Here is a 22,159-nt window from a genome sequence, read left to right on the forward strand (position 1 = left end):
AGAATAAAAATCAACAGTGGATTGAATGTGTGGCACCCCAGCTCAAATGTCACTGGGATGTCAGGCTCTGCCTGCATCAACGGTGCTGATCTCTGGGGTGCTCCTACTAAATGTCAGAGCAAATCTAAGCAACATCTTAGATTTGTGCTGTGGATAACAAAAGGTGCTGCAGATAATTTCGCAGATGAGAGGATGCTGAGGAGAAATCATGCCCACTTGTCTGATTCTGTGAGATGCCATTTTGGCTCTCAAAGTTTAGAACAAGCATGATCTTTTCCTCTTAAGTTGACTCGGGTTCGCAGATGAGCCAGAGCTGCTAAGCTGAGACTTCATGGGGGAGGTAGCAAGGAAGAGGAGAGGCACCGAGGAAGAGGAGGGGAATTGAGAAAAGGAGAAGCACCATTCCTTTGGGTTTGTCTGATGGAAAGCCAGCCTTGCACGTGCTGATGTCATGGCAGGGTTAGAACGATGAAACAAGAGATGGCTTTCAGGCACAGCAAGAGCATTACAGGGGATCCCATCCACTTCACTGCCACGGCAGAGCTATTGGCTTCCACAGCTTTTCAGCACCTCATCTGGAAATTTTCCATCATGCAGTCACTCAGAGATGAGATTCCTGAATCAGAAAGCTCCTCCAGAAACATTAACAGCCCCAGCAATACTGCAGCCCCATGCAGTCATACCCAGCCAAGCTTGGGCTGGGGAGGGCCTGGTGTTGAGAGCTGTCTTATAAAGCCTCCTCCACACCAAGTGCCTACCACTCACAATCCCAGACACCCTACAGTGTGCCCTTTAGTGTCTGACATCTGGTAGCTGTGGAGGAGAGGTTGTCATGAGTCATCCTTTGGGGTCAGGAAGGTGGTATTTGCACAGCCTTTCCACCATGCCCTGTGCTGGGGTCGATGCGGACGGCTGGGTGTGAGCCCCTCAGCATACAACAGAGATCTCTGTTCTCCTGTAAAGAAGATCCTTCACTGAGGATTTTCCATCCCCTGAGGAAAATATGCTAACAGGTTTAAATAATTAAACAAATCACATCACAGGCAAACCCAAGCTGATCTTTAAAACCCATTATCCTAAGAAGTCGAGAGAAATGCTCAGTGCTTTACACCTTCCTCCAGTCTCTTCACACATTAACTAATTCATTGCACCAGGGACCACCCGGCTGCACCCCAACCACAGAGTGGAGGCTTCATCAGCCTCCTCCGTCCCTAAAGCCAGCATTACTGCAGCTGGAAGCCAGGTTCCTTCAGAGCAAACAAGCACATGCATCAGGGAACAAAACTCCTTTCATCAGGCCAAGCTTGCCCAACACGCAGCATCCCCACAGAGCAGCTCCCAGCCATGAAGAACAGATTTTGCTTTGGGCAATGTAGCTCTGGGGCTGCTTTCCACAGGCAGAGACAAGGAAAGCAACTTAAGCATCTTCTCTTGGACACCAAGACCATTTGCACCTCAAGGAGAGGAAGATAGAGGTGGTCCTGTTGGCCTCAGGTAGCATAATACTGCGGATGATTTACCTTCTCTGCAAATTAACTCATTTTTTTCTCCCAAACAACCCTGAAATTTCTTTAGAGAAGTCATTACTGCCTCTGTCACACTGTGCAAGGGCAGGTGAGCTCCTCAAGGCAGCAACACAACGTTTGTCAGCGAGAGGAAAATCTTGCTGGCGAGGCCATGGAGGCCACCTCTGCCCCCCTCCAATTAGTCTGGTTTCACGCTCCTCAGCTCTGCCCCATGCAGTGCTGCGGCCCCATATAGACAGGCCATAAAGTGTGGAGCTTAAAGTATTTGACAGTTTGCCCTTTAACAATTTGGGAATGTCACGGAAATCGCTGACCATGGAGCCATGGAAAAAGCCCTTGGAAATAGGGCTGTGCAGGGAATAAGGTCCCCGGCTTTTGTCATGCTGTTCTTCAAGCATTTTCTCCCCTCAGCTCTTCACACTGGACAAGCAGTGTGGACCCTAACAGGGCCAAATTTATTATTATTGCTGCTGCTTTTTGCTGTTTGTAGTGGTATGACACCATCAGTTCCACACTGTTCCATGCTAATGCGTGAATAACAGATGTATTTTCCCAATTAAAGAGGTGTCTACTGGCAGAAATTATACTGTTCTTCCCTATTCCTCCCTGCTCAGCTTCTGGCAATGAGGAAAAGAGGATGCTATGATTCTATGAATTCAAGGCAGACCTGGGCTCAGGGCCACTGGAGCAGGGAGCACAGGTAGTGCCTTCCCAAGCAGCATGGGGGCAAAGACCATGCCCTGATGTGCAAAGAGCTGTTGGCAAAGGCCAGATTCACCAAATTTGGAGGCCTCAGCCATGATGTGGTTCTATGAAACGATACATCATGCTCTCCACACTCATTCTTGAGGAGAAGCCAACTCAAGGGTAGGGGTGCTGCTTTTCAATGGTTCTGTTTCACCTGTGGGTTTAGTTTCTTTAATCTGCTGTGTTCCTTTTTGTAAGAAACTATTCTCTTTTATTACCTATTTAGTTGGTTGGGGTTTTTTGTTTGTTTGTTTTTTTGTTGTTTTATAAGGATTTGTATGCAGAGGGAGAAATATTAGAAATATTTAGATGTTGTACAAAGGGACATGGTTTAGTGGGGAAATATTGGCAGTAGGTGAACGGTTGGACTGGATGATCTTGGAGATCTTTTCCAACCTTCGTGATTCCACGATTCTATGATTATAGAGCAGACCAGAAAAGCCTGATGCAAGGAACTAAATGAAAGGACAGAGCACAGGTGAATAGGTGATTATCAATCCACAATCAATCCACACAAACATCTCGAAAAGGTAACAAAGGCCAAAAAAAGATAATAAAGGTGCTTCATCTGTTTACAGAAGGGTGAGTAAAATGCTTGTTTCAGGAGGCAGTATTTGTGGAAAATATTCTGGCACTGGAGATGACTCTGAGGTGATCTCATTGGAAGTATTCTCTTGAGTCAGATCACGGAATTATTAGTGGAATGGTGCATAGATCAGAAAAGAGAAATATAATTGATTCATGGGAGCTCTTGGATGAGAAAATAAAGCTTGGCCTTTGCAACGAAACAAAAAGAAAATTATCAGAGTTCTCATCAAAGTGGAAAGAAGCCTCTGGGAAAAAGAAAGGAGATTGACACTACTAAGTTGTTTAAGATAATAACTACCTCTAAAGCAGAAGCCCTGATTTGAGGTTAGGAAAGGAAGTAGCCTATGAGCAATTTACAGAGGATAGCTACAAAAGAGACCACATTGTTAAAGGTAGGAAGGAAAGCACATAATGACAGCTAGTTATTTTTATTTCATTTTATTTCTCTGATTCAAGGCAAACAGAAGGCACAGCCACTGGCTAAATTAGGAAGAATATGATGAAGACATATGGATAGAGGAAATCTGACCCTGGGGAAAAACAAATCTGCCTTTTGTGTCCTGGGGTGAGGAGGAACCAAGTGTGATGGGCCATATGTGGGATGGATGGGGAAGATGTGAGCTGAGAGCAGGGTTCAGCTCCAGTGCATCTCTGTGCCTTCACTGTGGTCTTGCTGGAGATGTGCCCAAGCAGGGCAATGGGGGATGCCAGCTTCTCCCAAAGTCTCGTGGCGAAGGACATTGCGTGGCTTTCTGAGAGCCTTGCACAGAACAAACAGTGGTTTGGGTGTCTGAAATTTCACATTTTACCACACTGGGCAAGCATGGAGTGAGGGGGTAAGGAGAAAAAGTGAACCCTTGAGGTGGGGCTACATCCTGGGTTACCAAAGGGACCTTGGTGAGGATGTTCATGCCTGTTAGTTCAGCTGTTTGGCCCCATTGCAGGGAAGAATCCTTAAACTTCCTCCAAAATCTCAGATTGTGATGGGTTAAATATGAAAACCAACATCTCCTTTCTCTTTTCTGTAGGATTTGTTCCCTCCGGAGGACTCTGGTTATTCTTAAGAGAGGTCAAGTAGAGACGTCGAGTAGGTGGGAGTCACTAACAAGGTTATGGTCATGCTGGTGTAAAAAAGAGTATGGGAAAGCGCCTGGCCTCATGAATTTCCACTCAGGCCATGGCAGAGTTCAAAAAAACTATTTGGAACACTTAGAAAAAGGAGATAAAAGCACATAAGGAAGCAGAAGAGACTTACCAAAAGGCAGGGTGCAGTGAGCAGCCAGACCAAAGTGTTCTCATTTTTAATATTTCCATTTCCCCTCCTAAACTTTTTTTTTTTTTTTTTTCAGAGCTGTGAAAAATAATGAGAAAATGTGCTTCCTTGAGACAAGCCAGTGCTATCAGCTAAGCAACCTCACATTCACTGCAGCTCTCCAAGTACTCTGGAATGCTTTTCAGCCCAGAGGATAATGGTATCAGACGACCAGAAAAGCTGTCCTGTAAAAGACTGTTATTATGATTTCCAGCCTCAGAAGTTGGCTTAATCCAGCTGAGCACACACATGTTATTTAGAGAGGAGACGGCGCTCAGACGCGACTATCGGCGTTATCTTCATTGCAAATGAAGAATTCAGCTGGTGAAAGGCGAGCTGCTGTTTTTGTCCTCAGCCCTACAAACACCAGGCTCTGCAGTGACTGAATGTAGGTCTGTTTGCACGGGTGTGCATCTGCCCCAGCCCCGTTTGCCCCATTGCCACCTCATCCATCACAACGGCAAGGCTTGCCCCCCACAGTCCCACGAGCAGACAGGGTAAGGCATGACATCAAGGGTTAATGGGGGGCTCTGTGGCAAACCTCCCTGGCACGTTTCCACACCAGAGATATGCGCAGGGGCCTTAAAATAAATCTGTCTTTCTAATGCAGAGACGTGAAATGGAGGTTTGAGATCAAAGGCTGGGATTCTCACATTTTGCCAAGATAGACATATCCATTCACAAGATTGCGGTGTAACAAAATACTTGCTAATGAAGAGAATCATAATCTTATTATTAGCCCCAACCTACAACAGTGTGTCATTCAGGAGCGGGCTAGAATGTGCCCTACTTTAGGAAGTTGCACAGTGCTTCTTTTTGGCTTTAACGAGCTGTGATTGTGTTTATTTTCAGCAGCAATCATGCCTGTTCATTTTTGACCAGGATCTGATGGCTAATGATAGAAATCAACATTGTAGGATAGATGGGGCTGGGCTTACAGATAGAAAATGCAGGTGGGTATCCCCGGGATTTGTTCCTCAGCCATGCAAAGGCAAAGTGGCCACATCTGACTTCTGTGCTGCTTCACAGTGGTTTTCAGTCCAGAGGTCAGTTCTGCCTCTGGGAGCAATGAGGTCTCTGTGGCCATTTCAAACAAAAAGATGACTTCCCCCCATCCCCCCCCCTCCATTCTCTGCGTGTCCCCAGAGCCTCGGTGGCAGCTCAGCCCGTGGTGCCACGTTGGGGTGATCCGTGGGGCAGCCATCCAATGCGCCGTGCCCACACCTCAATCCAAATGCACTCTGCTGATTTCTTTGGCAAGCTTGTTAATGTAGTTAAAAAGCTATTATATTTATATATAAATATATCTATAAATCAGTTTTTACTACCGCTGTCTGTAGGGTCACCTCTCCACAGCAGCCCAGCGCGGTATTCACTGCATGGCCATTCCCCCTTCATCACTCCCCCTCTCTTCTCTCCAGCGCTGCCCCGGGGCCCCAAATCCCCACTCCCCTCCTCCCGGGGGTGCGGCCCGGAGGGAGCGGAGCGTTCTCTGTCCGGGCAGGGGCGGTGCGGGGGCCGGGTCGGGGCGGTGCTGCCCGGCGGGGAGCGGGGAGCCCGGGGCAGCCGCTGCCGCAGCCATGGCCGAGGGCTCGGAGAAAGTACCCATCGCCCGAGCGGGTCCCGAAGACGTGGAGCAGGGCCTGCCGCCCGTGAGTGCCACTGGGATGGGCTGGGGTGGGCTGGGATGGGATGGGAAGGGATAGGGTGGGGTGGGATGGGATGGGACACAATAGATTGGATTAGGAATGGGGCAGGGGTGGTTTGGAATGAGATGGGTTGAATTGGGATGAGATGGGTTGAATTGGGATGGGATGGGTTGAATTGGGATGGAATGGGATGGGATGGGATGGGTTGAATTGGGATGGGATGGGATGGGATGGGATGGGATGGGATGGGATGGGTCAGGATGGTTCGGGACAAAATAGATTGGATTAGGAATGGAGCAGGGGTGGTTTGGGATGAGATGGGTTGAATTGGGATGGGATGGGATGGTTCAGGACGCAATAGATTGGATTAGGAAAGGGGCGGGGTGGTTTGGGATGAGGTGGGTTGAATTGGGATGGGATGGTTTGGGACACAATAGATTGGATTAGGAATGGGGCAGAGGTGGTTTGGGATGAGGTGGGTTGAATTGGGATGGGATGGTTTGGGACATAATAGATTGGATTAGGAATGGGGCAGAGGTGGTTTGGGATGAGATGGGTTGAATTGGGATGGGATGAAATGGGATGGGTCAAGATGAGTCTGCTCAGATCAATATGGGATGGGTCAGGATAGAATAAAATGGATTAGATTGGGATGGGTCAGATCAGTTTGGGATGAGACTGTTTGGGATGAGATAAGTCAGAATGGGATAAGATGGCATGGGTTGGGTTCAGCTGGATCACAGTGGGACAGATCAAGATAGAACAGAAAGTGTCAGGTTGGGATGGGTCATATTGGAACGAGCAGGATGCAGTGGGTCAGATCAGTTTAGGATGAGATGGGATTCACCAGATCAGGACTGAATTGATGGGTTGAGTTTAGACAAGGTAGGATGGTTTGGGATGGGGTGAATTGGGATGGGACCAACTGGATTAGGATGGGATGAGACAGATCGGGTCAGGATGTGCTTGATTACAGAAATAAATGTTGGATGGGTCAGAACTGGTGGGTTGGGCTGGGACGTGACAGTCATCACAGCTGGCTTAGGATAGGGACCTCAACTGGTCCCACCAGGTCGGGCTTCCCATTCCAGCACTGTGCTCCCTGCAGGCGTACACGGCAGCAGTGCCCCCTCCAGGGCCAGGGCGGCTACTGAAGGCAGGGGCCACAGTGCTCATCGCTGGGGCCCTTCTGCTGCTGGCTGGGGCCATCGGCGCCTTCTACTTCTGGAAAGCCACCGAGAGGCAGGTGAGCACGGCCAGCCTGGTACAGGCTGCAAGTAACACAGGGCACGGGCTGGAAACTTTACAGGATCGATAAAGAGGTCTTTAAGCAGGTTTGGTTTTTTTTTTTCCTCATACTTAAAAAAAAAAAAAGCATATAATAATTATCTTTATTGGTTGTGGGAATGGAGGCTCTTGGAAGCACATTTCTTACTGACTGTGCAACGTATCTCCAGGAGCACAGACACTACATTGATTTCTGCTCACACGTTCTCAGCAAACTCCAAGCCCAGCCCCTCCCCAGGGATTCACATCCTGGGCAAACTCCAGACCTCAGGACAAAACCAGCATTGAAACGCATGCATTCCTTCCCCACACCACAGCATGCTCAGACCAAGTCCCACCTGGACCCCAATGTGTGCAGTGCTATATTTAACCCATGATCAGCTCGCCCATTGGCGGGCTGTGCGACAGTGCATGCATGGAGGCATTTATGGTTAACAGCTGTGGAACAACTATAAAAGCCATGGTACATTTTCTTGTTTACATTTTCTGGGGTAAGTAATAGACACTGCACGCAAAGAACAAAACTAAGAAGTTGCTGGCCACTTTAAGAATCTACTTTCAGAAGCATCATGAGCGTTATGCCAAGTTAATATATTAAGTTCACTTTCTGTTTAGCTAAGTTTTGATTTCAAACATATGTTAAGCGTGACGGTGCCCACCTGAATTTAGGTTGCTCCATTAGCACAGTTTGGATCTTTGGGTTTACTTTGGAAGAAGATTTGCACAACTTCCAGCCATGCTGCAATCCCATCAAGGAGGTCCTTGTGCAAGTCCCAGCAGCAGAGCAGAGCTCCCTGGGAGATACACGCATGCATGTAGCAATAATGTAGATAGTCAGAGAAAGTACAAGGTTAAACACCAAAAAAAGAGACAAGACACATTGCTGACCTCTAAGCCAGGCTGCAAATACCATCCTCTAGGCTCTTGAAAGGAGAAAGGAGGCTGTGGATGCCCGATCTCTGAAGGCATTCAAGGCCAGGCTAGATGTGGCTCTGGGCAGCCTGGTCTGCTGGTTGGTGACCCTTCACATAACAGGGTTCACAAACTGGATGATCATTGTGGTCCTTTTTAACCCAGGCCATGGGTACATAGGCTGGCAGGGTCACAGTGCATCAGCAGGACAATTTCCACCTACGTATTGCCCCATCCGTCCGAATCCTGGTTTGCATAACATAGAACCCCGAGTTGGAAAGGACCCATAAGGATCATTGAGTTCAACTCCTGTCATATCCAGAGCTGTCATTAAGATTCCAAGTCAAATTCCAGGTTGATCGGGAAAGGTGGGAGGCATTTTTCCAAGGTGCCTCCAAGCTCAGGACTTGCAAGTGCTTAGGAAGCAACTCTACAAATCACATTCATAAAATAGCTTAAGGTAAATTTATTTATTGTAAATCCTCACGTTCGCTCTTAACTGACGGCAGTAATAAAAGGTCTCAAATCTGGCTCAGCCCTGAGGAAGGAATGCTGCAGGCATAGGTCTGGGTCTGTGCACCATGTTCAATTGGAGCCTGAGATAGTAGAGAACGTGGGCCTGCATGCATATAATTGGGGAACCATAAATCTTTAGCACCACCAACTTCCCTGAGTGAGGGTGAGGGAAGAAGAAATTTGTCTCTAGCTGTCAGTGTGAATTTTTTGTTACAGTGCTGCAAGGCTTTATTTATTTATTTGTTTGTTTGTTTGTTTGTTTTTGAGACTGAAAATAAGCTGCTCGTGTAGCACTTTTATCTGGTCTGCACAAGAGAATCAAATAAAACCTCCTCAGAATGTGGTCGTACAGCAAATACAAGCAGTGACGGAGCACTGGCACAGGCTGCACAGAGGCTGTGGGGTCTCCTCCTTGGGGATCTCACAGAGCCAGCTGGACGTGGCCCTGGGCACCCTGCTCTGGGTGTCCCTGCTGGGGCAGGGGATGGAGGAGAGGGACCCAGAGGGCACTGCCAGCCTCAACCGTGCTGGGGTTCTGTGAGTAGGGTCATGATCATCGTGTTGACCCACCACCTGGTTCAGGAAAAAGACAATGGAAGTGTTAGTGCGTTATTGCTCTGATATCTGTTCCAGGTGTACAACGTTCACTACACCATGAGCATTAATGGAAAAGTGCAAGACGGATCGATGGAAATAGATGCCGGAAATAACTTAGAGACATTCAAAACAGGAAGCGGGAGCGAAGAGGCTGTTGAAGTTCATGATTTCCAGATTGTAAGTACTGCCATGGGTCCCTCGCACCCCTCTCTCCAATGCCTACATCCCACTATCCCAGCTCTCAGCTCCTCAGCCCTGGCTTATAGGAGGTTTCTGTGCCCTCACTGCCCACACAAACATCCCCGCACTTCTGGTTTGCTTTCACAGCAAGGCCAGCAGTTTCCTCCAAAATGAAGTCCGCATATCCTTTAGGGGTAGTTCTTGCCAAGGTCCTCTCCAACGTGGATTAGGCTGCACCACATTTGGCTCCACGCACGCTTTCAAATCATTAAAATAGAGCTGCAACATGCGCCCTCAGCATCATGCTAGGAAAACTCTCTGGCAGGCTGTGCCACAGCTCTTGTATGATTCTGTAGGTTTCAAACCGGATAAACACACCTCCCTATCCAAAACATCAGCATTTGAGATCAACCCAGTAAGCCAAGCAGACACCAGGGACAAACTTCTATAGTGCTCTCTGCCCTGAGATCAAGGATGGGAGCCTAGGGTCAAGCCTAGGGGAGGGGACAGGGGCATGCAGTACAACTTCTGCATCCATGTGTCAGATTTGCTCTGTTTAGTGATTCGATCCAGCAGCAAATATATTTGGGTACCCAAGTTGCTTGGGAATGGTGGCTCAGCAGCCAGCCTGGGCTCATGGGTGCCAAATCTCAGCACAGCAACCAGGTGAGCTGCTCACGGAGCTGCACCATACCCAAGCTAATAAAAGCCAGGATGCATAGGGCCCTGGGCAGCCTGCTTTAATGAGTGACATCCCTGCCTACAGCAAGGGGTTGAAACTGAATGGGCTTTAAGGTCCATTCCAACCCAAGCCACCCTGTGATTCTATGAAAGGTCTGTCTGTGCAACACTGCAGAAATTTTTCACGGGACCAAGATGCTGTAGTTAATGTTCTCAGGTGCAAAACACTTAACTTCAAAGTCCTCTCTAAGTCAAAGCAGCATCTAAATCAAAGGACACCAGCAGGTGCCAGGAGGACTGCTCCCTATTCTAGAAAGCAGAGGAAATCCAGCTCCATGGCTTCTCTACAAATACAAACAAATCCAAGCCAGGAGACTGCGGACCCAGCTTGCCCAGTTCAGCTTTTACCAATCTCTAGCAAACATCACCATAGCAACATTAATAGCAGCTGAATAAGGGCATCTGCAGCGAGCTCTCATTGTTCCTCTTCACTACACCACATCTGCACAAAGGCTCCAGCTCAACAGAGAGATGCTGAAGTCACATCACTGCCAGGCATGCTGCTGGCTGACCTAAGAGCTAGGTCAAATCAGCTCCCCAAGTGTGGCTGCTACCTATCAGGGCTGTGCCTGATCACAGTCCCAAGGCTCAGTGAGAGCAAATGGACTCTGCCAGTTGGGTTTTGAGCTGAGAATGGATGTAAGGGAGAAAGAAGGGCACTTCCAAAGGCCAAGCATTTACATTAGCATCCTAGGATTGATTGGCACAGCTCGGATGACTGCGTGCCCAGCAAAGACTTGGATGTAAGGGTAGATGTGGTGCAGAGGGACGTGGTTCAATGAGCGTGGTGGTGATGTGCTGATGGTTAGACTAGGTGATCTTAGTGGTCTTCTCCAACCTTCATGATCCTGTGGTAGGCAATGCTGAGCCACTCCCAGCACGCTCTAGAATAAGTCCCAGAGTGTGCTGGGGTGTCTGTTTTTAAATAAGACTCAATGTTCAGATTAGAAGCTCAGCGACAGTGTTGGCTGGGGTAGCACAAGGGGTTTATGGGGCAGGGGGACACGTAGGGCTGCACCCAAATATCTGTCCTATTCCTTAGGGCATCACCGGCATCCGATTTGCTGGAGGAGAGAAGTGTTACATCAAGGCCCAGCCCAAAGCTCGCGTGCCTGAAGTGGATGCCATGACCAAGGCCAGCCTGTCCTCTGACCTGGTAAGGGCTACTGGTACGAGGGGAGATGAGCAGGGGGCAGTGGGGGTATGAGAAAAGGCTGGGCAGGAGGCTGTGATGGGGAAGCATGGAGGAAGCAATGCAAACAGAGACAGGGATAAAACCCAAGGGAATGCTTACCAAACTAGAACAACTCCACCTATCAAGGCTCGGGAAATATTGAATGTTACTGCAAAATTTCAGTGAGCTCAGAAGAAATAACATTAAACATTAAGAATTTACCTAATTAGCCCGCATCAGTATTCATTTTAGAACGCTGTGTTGACTAAATTTCACAGATGCTGCATCACACAAGCTGCAATACTCACCCAGCTTCCATGAAAACCGCTCCCATCCCATTCAGATAAAGTCAGTTGTTTCAGGCCCTCCCCCATTGCTTGACTTTTCCAGTTAGATGAATGACTGGTGTGGCAAAGCAGTATTTATTTTCCTATTTACAGGAAGTTCTCCCTCTGATAAACACGTAGATCTGAGTACTTACAGTGCAACTTACAGCACATATAACCAACGTTGCCTATAAAAATGGCTGATGGAAGTAAACTTGCGTAGATGCCCAATGTCTGCCTGCTCATAAGTCATGGTAATTTCAAAACAGAAACAAAGGATATTTTTATATTGGAAAAGTGGATTCTCTGATTTCTGATGCTGATGGAAACTTAAGGGGGAGGAAAAAAAAAAAAAAAATCAAGAGCCACTCTCAGTAGACAGATTGGATGGTGAACTTCAATGGCTCGAGACCTACAAAGAAATCAATAAACACATTAAAGGAACAACAACTTGACAGAATAAATTGATCTAGTCAGTTATGTAACGAGTTTCGATGACTTTTATGGAAGCAATTTAGAATTTTAACTTTGAAATCATACTGGTTTTCATGATTCACAAGTTGGTTTTCTTTTAATATTTCACTGTTGCTATAAAATACTTACACATTTTATGTAAAATAATACTTTGAACTAACGACTTTAAAGAATCAATCACTGGCATTTGCCTACGTTACTTTGAAGATACAAACCAAAAACCTGCAGGGTACACTTCAAAAAGGCAGGCTCCTTTAACTTGCACTTCAAGCTTTTGGTCAATTGAATTGCTTTTACTGAACAAGACCTTTAATCAGAGCCATCACATTGACTTAAAACTGGAAGCTGCACCAGTTCTCGTACTGTAATCCTCTGCAAAACTTGCAAGCAAGACTTTTTTTTTTAAACATCTATTGTAAACAGAGCTGTAGAGCGTAGGAGAACATCAGATGAGAGCAGGCATAACAGAAGAATGGGGTCTCATTTTTGGCTGGCCTATTTCACTGCTTATCCCTCAAAGCTGGTGGATGTTCACAGTTTTTACTACTGAAATCCTGGCACTTGGGCCTGGAAGATCTCTCATACGTAGGGCAAAAGTATTCTAAAAGAGAAAAGGGTGAAACCACAGCCCCAGCAAAACCTGACAGCAGGTTGGCTCACTACAATCAGCTCACATTCATGAAATAAAGGATGCACAGAGTCAGTTGCAGCTGATGATTACACAGTTTGATGCCCAAGAGTTAGCAGCAGGCAGGCAGAAGGCCACTCACTGAACTAGCAAAGGATTTGTGCTCTTCTATTTGCAGGAAGATGAAATCATGCCTGTTAGATTTGATGAAAACTCTCTTATCTGGGTGGCTGCAGACGAGCCCATCAAGCACAACAGTTTCCTAAGCCCCAAAATTTTAGAGCTTTGTGGGGATCTTCCGATTTTCTGGCTTCGACCTACGTATCCCAAAGGTAAGGTTTCTTGTATTTCAAAAGCATTAGAACCAAACTGCTCAGGCAGCTGGAATGCCATAGCTGGCCAAGGGCTGGGAACCAGCAAACTACTGGTCCGAGATCATGCCCTGCCATGGTTCCCAATGCCTCTCCAGGAGATTTTGGTGGAGGGATCAGATTGGCAACTTGGTAGATGAAGTTTGTGAGGTCCTGGAAGCCAACCCTGGGTGGAAGCGTGGTCATCAAACACAGCCACTCCTAGCAAAGGTGTTCAGGAGTTACCAGGGTGATGGCAACATCTCCAGGTACATCCCAGGCCTGGAAGGAAAAGAGAGGGCTTGAAAAGATTTATTCCTCCTTGGTTCATCTAATTTTAAAACACTGGGGGGAAAATAAATAAATAAATACCATTTGAGAGCACGTGAAGATCCAAGCAAGCTGCCATTATCTTCCATTTTCCTCATGATTTTGCACTTCCTACTGGGTAACAAAAGAGCAGCATCAAAGCAGCTCCCACCAGGTTCACCACCTGGACTTGGGAACAGGGCATCAGTGTGCCCCAAAAGCACATACAATGGCCCTTGTGAGTGCTGACAGCTGCTCCTGAGATAACATCAGTGACCACGTTGGAAGCCAAAAGCATCTTCTTACACCAGCTTAGCTTCAAGAGAAGAAAGAGGGAGAAAAAGCTTCACACCCACTTTGGAATGATATCAGTTCCTTATAATGCACAAGAAAGCAAGGAGTTCCCATTGGGATGCTTATCAAGTTTTCCATTTTGCTGTTTGGGCTTCCCTCCCTGGTTCTCCTAGCTTTTATTAAACACACCATTGAAATCCAGATCTGTGGATAAATACAAAGATATGTTCAAAATATGACTTCTTCTTCAGATAAACAAAGAGAAAGGAGAGAAATGAAGAGAAATAGACGCCAGTCCGAGTCAAACTTCGGTGCAGAAAACAGAGCAGCTGCTGCTGAAGAAGTGAACACCAGGTCCACCCCCACCCAGCTGACTCAAGAGCTTGGCCCCCAGCCTAATGAAACCAGGCCAATGCAGCAAGAAAGCGATCAAACGCTTAACCCAGACAACCCATACAATGTGAGTATTTGCACCACAGAGCACAAGGCTGTGGTGGACAGGTAATACAAATGGCATGGTTGGGCTTATCTTTTATTTGTTTAAATCTGCACACTCGGCTCATTCAGTTTTTCTCCACGAAACGTGTCTACATACAAGTTCAAAAAGGTCTTCTCCTAATCTTCTCCCTCCCTCAGCCCTATTTTAACAAGGCCTCAGCAAGATGAAGTGCTTGAGGTGGCAAGATCAAGAGAAGCTGATGAAGTTGCTTTTGAAGGGTTCCAAGGCCCACTAAGAAGCACTAGATGATGATAAACTAGAAGCTGGTCTTAATCAGGTAGCTGTACCCCAACAAATGTACAGCATGAATTTAGGACCTACACCATGCCCTCAAATATACAAACCAGCATCAGCCCCCTAGAGAAGAAGAAAGTGGTAGTTTATGTCTGATTTCAAAGACATTAGGAGTTAAGCCAAAACATGGAATGTTATGGGTTGGAATGGACCTTAAAGCCCATCCAGCTCCAAGTCCATGCTGTGGGCAGTGCCCAGGGCTCTATACAACCTGGCCTTGAGTGCCTCCATGGATGGGGCACCTATCCTGTCCAGCTTCTCTGGACAGCTGTGCCAGTGCTCATAGCAAAGAGTTTCCTCCTAAAAGGAGATCTACTCCCTCAACCTGCTTTCCCCATCTGGAGGACAGGCTCTCTTGCAAGCTGCTCAGTGGCAGCAGTAGCACATGGAAGGTGATCACTGGGACATTTGTTGCTGCTCTCTGAGATGAAGCAACGTGCAGGAGCCATACAGTAGGCAGCCTCTAGTCTGGTGTGTAAATTTTCTGGCACTGGTGCACTATTTGGGGCAGCAGGAGTAAGTCACTTTAATACAGCACTGTTACAAGATAAATGCCTCCTGCTTTGGAAGTAAGTCCCAGCTTTGACATTTATGCAACAGCAGGAGATCATTATGCTGTGACAGCATTCTGCCGAGTTGACATCCCTTAATTAAACTCAAATTAATCACTCCAAATAAAGTGGATCTAAACTGACTCTCATGAGGTCAGTAGAATAGCAATGGCTGTGCAATTCAGCTTCTCTTTGCATCCACTAGCTTGAAGTCCATGAGGCCCCAGTTCCCTTTTCCTCTGGGAGCAGCAGCAGGGCAGTTGCTACAGCTTCATTCTCCCAGCCAGAGGGATACATGCCAGAGCCACAGCTTCCAGCTCCCCACATCTTCCTCCATCCTGCAGGGCAGGACTCACCTTCATTAGCAGTTACCCCAGAGATGCCTTTAGCCAAGCTTTCCCTAGAGGCAGATTTGTTTAATTCCAAAGGACCGTTAAGCACGTTGTAGCTCTTTCCCCCAGGATGGAAGGAATCATCATTACAACTATTCCTCCTCACCCACTACATAAAGGGACAATGAGCTTTCATGCAGAAGCTCACACTGCTGCCATCTAAACCCAAAGAGGAAAACTCAAGGGAAACAACATCCCTCCCTTGCTATCGGGTTGGGGAAGGAGACTCCAAAGGCCTGAGCTCAACCAAGTTGTCCCCAGCACCACACACCAGCCTGGAGAGGAGAATGCATCCTCTGTGCCCCACTGCTGCAGTGTGCTGCTGTTTTCTGAGTGAAAAACGCTCAGGGCCAACTTAGATGCCAGCATCTGCTGTTTGCTGCTGCTTTTCTCAGTGTGTTCTTGAAAAAAAAAGAACAATTTAGCTTCAAAATCAGAATATTCAGTTTGTTTGGTGGTTTGGTTTGTTTGTTTTTTCCCCAGAAATAGGAAAATGATTCTGAAGGGAGAAAGCAAAAGCAAGAGCCTGCTTTTAAATATTTCATACACACAGTGTTCCATGCAACTGCATACTGTCAGGTACAGAACAGGTAGAAATCCCACTGTCCACAAAGCAACTCAGTGTGGCACTCAGGAAAAAAGCTGAAAGAAATACAAGAGAGAAGTTTTCTGAGTTAAAGAAAAAAAACACATTAGAACATAAAAACATTAAAAGTACAGCATAAGCTTCAGACGTGGTCATCTACATGAAAGACCCCTATGACTATATTCAAGTCTTTTCCATCAGTAACATTTATAGCTTGAGGGTTTTACTGCTGCTGGATCTTTTGCAGACTGAAAAGTAATAATGAATTTTGTTAGAGCTCCCTGTTTTTTCTTACCATTTTTACGTGCACTGATTCTACATCTCTACCAAGCAGAAAAGAAAAAGCAAGGTCCACTGCTCAGCTATTCGGAGTGCCGTGCAGTTCAAGGCCAAGGTTTCAGAGCTGATAACACCAATATTTTGTGTTTCAGCAACTGGAAGGTGAAGGGATGGCTTTTGACCCCATGCTGGACCACCTAGGCGTGTGCTGCATCGAGTGCAGGCGAAGTTACACGCAGTGTCAGAGGATCTGTGAGCCTCTGCTGGGCTACTACCCGTGGCCATACAACTACCAGGGCTGCCGCACCGCCTGCCGTATCATCATGCCCTGCAGCTGGTGGGTCGCTCGCATCATGGGTGTTGTGTGAGAAAGCTTTGGGCTCCTGGAGGAAGCCAGCAGGAATCTGACCACGCCAAACTGATGAAAGACTACGAGCGAAGCAGCGTGGCCAATCCTGGCTTCTAAATCCAAACGCGTGTTACTGTGCTAAAAGTAAGGGCAGGTATTCTAAGTGTAAATAAACTCTTAAATTAAGGTGCCATTAGCTTTACCGATGACAAAAAGTATGCTAGAAGGCTGAATTCCAAACTAAGAAGCCCCAAAACTGAATACACTAACTTTGCTCACAAGCTGGTTTAGCAGTCTAGAAAGCTCGCTCATAAATCCAAATTCAGACTTTCATAACAAAAACCTCTCTCTGAGCTAGACTTGAAAATTTATGTCCAATTAGGCAACTGGCTAAACTTGTACACTTGGGAGTACCTTTCATCCACGTAGCTTACCTAAATAAATCACAAGTTAAGTCGCTCCCCGTTGCTATCCGTACAGGGCTGCCAGGTCATTATGAATGGTTATAAACCAATTACAGCATACCTTTCCCACAAAGCTGCTCCAGGGGACATGGGAAAGCTCACATCGTGTTTAATCAGAAACAAACGGCAGGAAGAGGGGATGCGGGATGGAATTTGTGTGGCTGCAGAATCAAAACCCTTCACACATCCCAACATCAAAGCTGCCCCGGCATCAAGAATCTTGTATCCACGATACCACTTCAGTGTCTGACAACTATCTGCCATCCAGAGACTACAGCTAAAGTATTTACACCCAACTGCAGGCCAAAGAGTCTCAAGACCCTTCCGAATCGACGAGAGCCACTGTTATTTATAAACCCTTGAACTAGACACTCTTAACACAAGATTACAGCCCCTCCTTATTCCACATGGATAGCGGTTGTTCATGCCAGCTCCTTGGCCTTCGTTGGAGCTAACCTCTGTTCCCTACAAGAGAATTTGCTTACCGGTAAATGGGAGGAAAAAAAAAAAGATTTTAACCTCACCCTTGTTGCTCAGGCAAACTCTGCAATTAGAGGGACTGATCCCATTATGCATTAAATCTCTACGGAAGATACTGAGCTGAAATACTCACGCAAGATGGTATGACTTAGGATTCCTAGCCTTTGAACAAAAATAGAAGTTTCAAACCGCCTTCATCCACACGACATCTTAAACTCCACCCCTGAGTTCATCTGCACAGGCATTATAAACAAAAAGGTCCAACCTTTTAAAGCTCACTTTCTGAAGCATTCATTTTTGTGACTAAAGAGCTCCCGAGATGTTGCAAGCCTAGTAATGTTATTAGCACTGCATCACACAGAAAAGAGGAATTAATTTGACATAATCGTGGCTTAAAGAAAATAAAGACAACCTCATGCAGAAAGCTAAACAGCGTATCTAAAAAGCAAAGTGTTAAACGAGAGAAGATGAGAATAGAATTCAGTATTTTGTTCTATTATTATTATAAATAATCTTCACCTTCCCTTAATCTCAAGAACAAACTTGCTTTGAAATATTTAAACTGGAAACTTCTTAGAGTGGGATTTCAAGGCCTGTTACGTTTGAGGTTTTTGCTCTTTTGAAAGAAAATGACCTTGATCATTATGTTGTTTTAGAAGTATGCCATTCATATGCTTAAAAAATCATTTTTTCTTTTCTTTTTTTTTTTCTTTTTTTTTTTTTTACTGCTGATTAAACAAATACATTAAAAATGGCAATTGTCTCCTGTAGCTTTTCTTGGATCAAAAAGTGCAGCAGTACCTTCAAGTACACATTGAAGAACTGTCTGGAGAGGAAAACAAGGCAATTAGTAAGTGAAAACACACTTAAGGGAAAGAGAAAGAAAAGTCTTTATGTACATATGAACAACATTGTTGCTAACTTTTCATGTAGGATCATCCTGAAGCAACTCATTACCTGCTCCTGCCAGTTAAAGACTTTCAGCAGACAGAAAAAATTCCACACGTTATTTCTATGTCTGCACAGCCTTAAAATTATTTCCTAAACAAAAGGTGTGTATCAGATTTCTATAGGCAGACAAAACACGTGGAAAGTCAAAAAGCATCTTTCATGGGTGCTTCACTGTCACATGTATCTTATACTCTGCTGCAGGCAGCCAAGAAAGCTCCAGTGACTGTAAAACAAATACATTACTAACATAGTTGTGACTAATAAGATTTCCATAGTTATAATATCGCACAAATATTAAACAAAAACCACAGATTTCCTCAGATTTTCATAGATAATCTTCTCACCAAAAGAGAGGCGAGGTGCTGGAACAGGCTGCCCAGAGAGGCTGTGGATGCCCCATCCCTGGAGGTGTTCAAGGCCAGGTTGGATGGGACCTGGGCAGCCTGGTCTAGTATTAAATGAGGTTGGTGGCCCTGCATGCAGCAGGGGTTTGGAACTTGGTGAGCCTTGGAGTCCCTTCCAACCCAAGCTACTCTGATTCTACGATTTAATCCATCTCCAAAAGATACTCAGCAAAACCCCCTCCTCTAGCTCATACTTCAAGTAAGCAAATTAGTATTTGTCTATATATAACATATTCAAAGAAGGTCTCCTGCTACAGAAAGGTTGGAAAAAAAAAAAATTCTTATTCTTAAAAATGAATGACATGCTTAAATAGTTTTGAGGTAGCATAGCAGTGGCAATGAGACCAACGCTCCAACAGCATGAAGAGATGCAGCAGTGTGCCCAACAGTGGAGGCTTAGACTACCAAACAGCATTTACCACCGCTGTCGAAGATAAGTTTCACCTTGGCATCATGAAAATAGAGTTTAAACAACAACAAAAAGACTGAAGAGATGTGATGGCAGAAGTCTCCTCTTTTATTCATCTATAGCACGTTTTCTCCCCGCTGTTGAGAAGAAATGAACCAGCCTCTTCCTTCATTCACTTTTTTCATGACAGAGTCATCCTCCACCTGTGTCTACGCTGAGAAAGTAAGAGAAGAGGCTGGAATTGGAAGAGATCTGTCTCTCATAACAGTACACCTGTCTCAGCAGAAATAAATTCAGAATTCTCATTTTCAGGGCAGGATTTTATCAATGCACAGGCATAAAACTACAGTTAGCAAATAATAGATTTGCACATCAGGGTGGACTGAATCTCTGCTCTGAAAGAGCAAAATTCAAATTGATTTATCTTTCACTTCTGAGAGGCTCAACTGATCTTTCACAAGCACTGCATACATACCTTGTATGAGAAAGACTGCCTTAAGGTACAACAGTCAGGTATCTTCTATAACCTCAAAACAGCAGCACACAGTAATCCCACCTGTGGCACTGAATCGCAAGGCTACTGTTACCTTCTGCAGTCCTGTTCCCCTGTTTGCATTATTATGGGTTACAAATTAGTGCTCTGAGGTCAGATTCTCCAGGTGTTCTAAGAAGTGTATCTAGAGATGACCAAAAGGCTTGTGAGAAATCTCAGAAGTCTGAACAAGTAAAATATCACTTAAAAAAAAAAAAAAAAAGGCAGTCGGTCGATTGCCAGTGCTGCACCAATTTCCTCATTCTCTCTGGTGCCAAAGGAAGATCTCTTTGACACTGGTACCCTTCATCATCTCCATTCAAGCTAGCTGCAAGCTCCCAGGCACTTTTCCCTTGACTTACAGCTTCTAGAATCCTTTTCTGTATTTCTCTGCTTTGTCAAGAACAAAACACGCACTGTCCACAAAGCCCATGAAGCACCTTCCCCATTCCCAACTTTACAAGAAAATTCTTACTGCTTTAGCCCAATCCTCCACTAAAATAAAAAACAACACACGCCCCAATAATGCAACAAAAGCTGCCATAACTCGTTCAACTAAATTTTAAAAGTGGAACACGTGCACACTGACTGTGCTCAGAAATATGCTGGCATTACATTTAGACCTGCAAGCTTTGCTCACAGGATTGAGATGGACAAGGAGGTCTCCTATTTGATTGCTACAAGTTTTAGCCTGAAGCTAAAGCATTATATTTGCATTACACATGCCTCAAGAGTACATAAGCAACAATGCATTTTATTTTACTTTATGCCTTAAGCTAAGTGAATGGAATCCCAAAGCAGTGAAACAGTACCCACTTAATACAGGAATATACTGTGCTTATCTGACAAAATATTCCCATGGACTTTCAGCAAGTGAAAGTAGACGGAGGAGCCACTACTGCATTCTCTACAGTAAGTAAAAGCAACTTGTTTGGCAGAAAACATCTTCAAATTACCTTTTCCTTTTTACTTAAGAGATTTTTATCGAGGTTTTTCCCCATAGCAAGTCCTCACTAAGCACTGTTAAGTGCTCTGAATGACATTTATAAAGCAAAGCTGGCCAGCAGACAAGAACTCGATTTCATGACAAAGTAAAGCTCAGACATTTGTTTTCCTCCTACATTAAGGAGTAATGAAAGAGGTATCTTCCAGCACATAACTCAAAAGCAAGGCACTCATCTAGGAGAAACAAGTTCAAGCCCCTGTTCCAAATCAAGTCAAGTTGCCATACAGGTAGCAAATGCTCTCAATACTGGCCAACTGGTTGCTCAGAATTCCCTGAAGGAAAGAATTTTCCCTGTGAAGTTAAAAAAGAAAAAATTCTTCACTGAAACACATCACATATGTGCCCTCTGAGAAACTCAACCAAGAAGCAGACATTACCCAGTAGGAGTCACAAGGATAAGGGACACAAAAGCCTTCCCAAATTCAATCCACCTCCCTTCATCATATTCAACGACAAGGACAATGTTCAATTCTGAAGGTCATCAAATGCAGGCCTTGAAAAACATGAATCAACTCTGAAGCCAAAAGTAATTTAAAAAGAAATCTCTGTCCAGCCTGCACTACAAGATAAAATCTGAGCGCATCAAGAAACTGCAGTTACATCAAGATTGTAGTCATAGTCTACAGCCACGAGTTACAACACTCTGAAGATCATAGCGAAGGTATACATCCAAAAAACAAGCCCTGTTTGAAGATTTGTGCTTTTAAAATCCTGGCACTACCCCACAGGCATAGGAACAGTACTAGAAAATGGAGGGGGAAAAAAAAAGTACTGCACTTCTACAGTGCCACTGCTAAACCAAAAATCCTGATTTCAGGGAAAACAGAATACATCCTTTCTTACTGCTTCAGTTAGTTTTAAATTAACTTTTACATCCATTTATTACTTTAACAGATGTAGACTTTACTCATTCTATTAAAATAACTGTTCTCATATATAACAAGCTTACCCAATTCTCACAGTAGTAAAAGAACAGATCTAAGAGGGAAACAGAGTAACAATCCAGAAGAGCCTACATTACATTCTGCAAGGAAAAATAGCCATGAATTTAAACCAGCATCAATGATTAGACCAAGGAATGAGGTGGCTTTCAGGTGGCTGCCAAAGTTAGCAAGTGACATCTACTTCTGAAATACTAGAATATTTATGTTTCATAACTCCCAACAGTGGGATGTAGAACAAAGCATCACTATCTCAACTTGGTAACCCATATCCCCTGCTTTCACAGAACCACAGCGTGACTGAGGCTGAAAGGGACCTCTGGAAGTCACCCGGTCCTACCCCTGCTCAATCAGGGTCACCTAAATCCAGCTGTCCAAGAAGTTTTTTTGACCATCTCCAAGTATGTAGGCC

The 22,159-nt window shown here is 45.3% G+C and overlaps 1 protein-coding gene across 1 annotated transcript; it reads left to right on the forward strand.

Annotated features, from left to right (window-relative positions):
- Positions 1-5,730: 5,730 nt before the first annotated feature.
- Positions 5,731-16,764, forward strand: CNMD (chondromodulin). The gene is made up of 7 exons (XM_031615857.2): positions 5,731-5,825; positions 6,931-7,068; positions 9,171-9,311; positions 11,098-11,211; positions 12,836-12,989; positions 13,862-14,070; positions 16,364-16,764. The coding sequence occupies exons 1-7, from the start codon at positions 5,754-5,756 to the stop codon at positions 16,577-16,579; spliced, it is 1,044 nt and encodes a 347-aa protein (XP_031471717.1). The 5' UTR covers positions 5,731-5,753; the 3' UTR covers positions 16,580-16,764.
- Positions 16,765-22,159: the final 5,395 nt, after the last annotated feature.

This window comes from Phasianus colchicus, chromosome 1 (genome assembly GCF_987193195.1).
Source record: "Phasianus colchicus chromosome 1, bPhaCol1.hap1.1, whole genome shotgun sequence".
NCBI lineage: Eukaryota > Metazoa > Chordata > Aves > Galliformes > Phasianidae > Phasianus > Phasianus colchicus.

Bases quoted from the DNA above. Each gene is read 5' to 3' on its own strand.
- CNMD (XM_031615857.2), top strand. From the start codon at position 5,754: ATGGCCGAGGGCTCGGAGAAAGTACCCATCGCCCGAGCGGGTCCCGAA. The intron at 11,212-12,835 runs GTAAGGGCTACT...TTCTATTTGCAG, and splicing joins CCAGCCTGTCCTCTGACCTG to GAAGATGAAATCATGCCTGT. The intron at 14,071-16,363 runs GTGAGTATTTGC...TTTGTGTTTCAG, and splicing joins ACCCAGACAACCCATACAAT to CAACTGGAAGGTGAAGGGAT.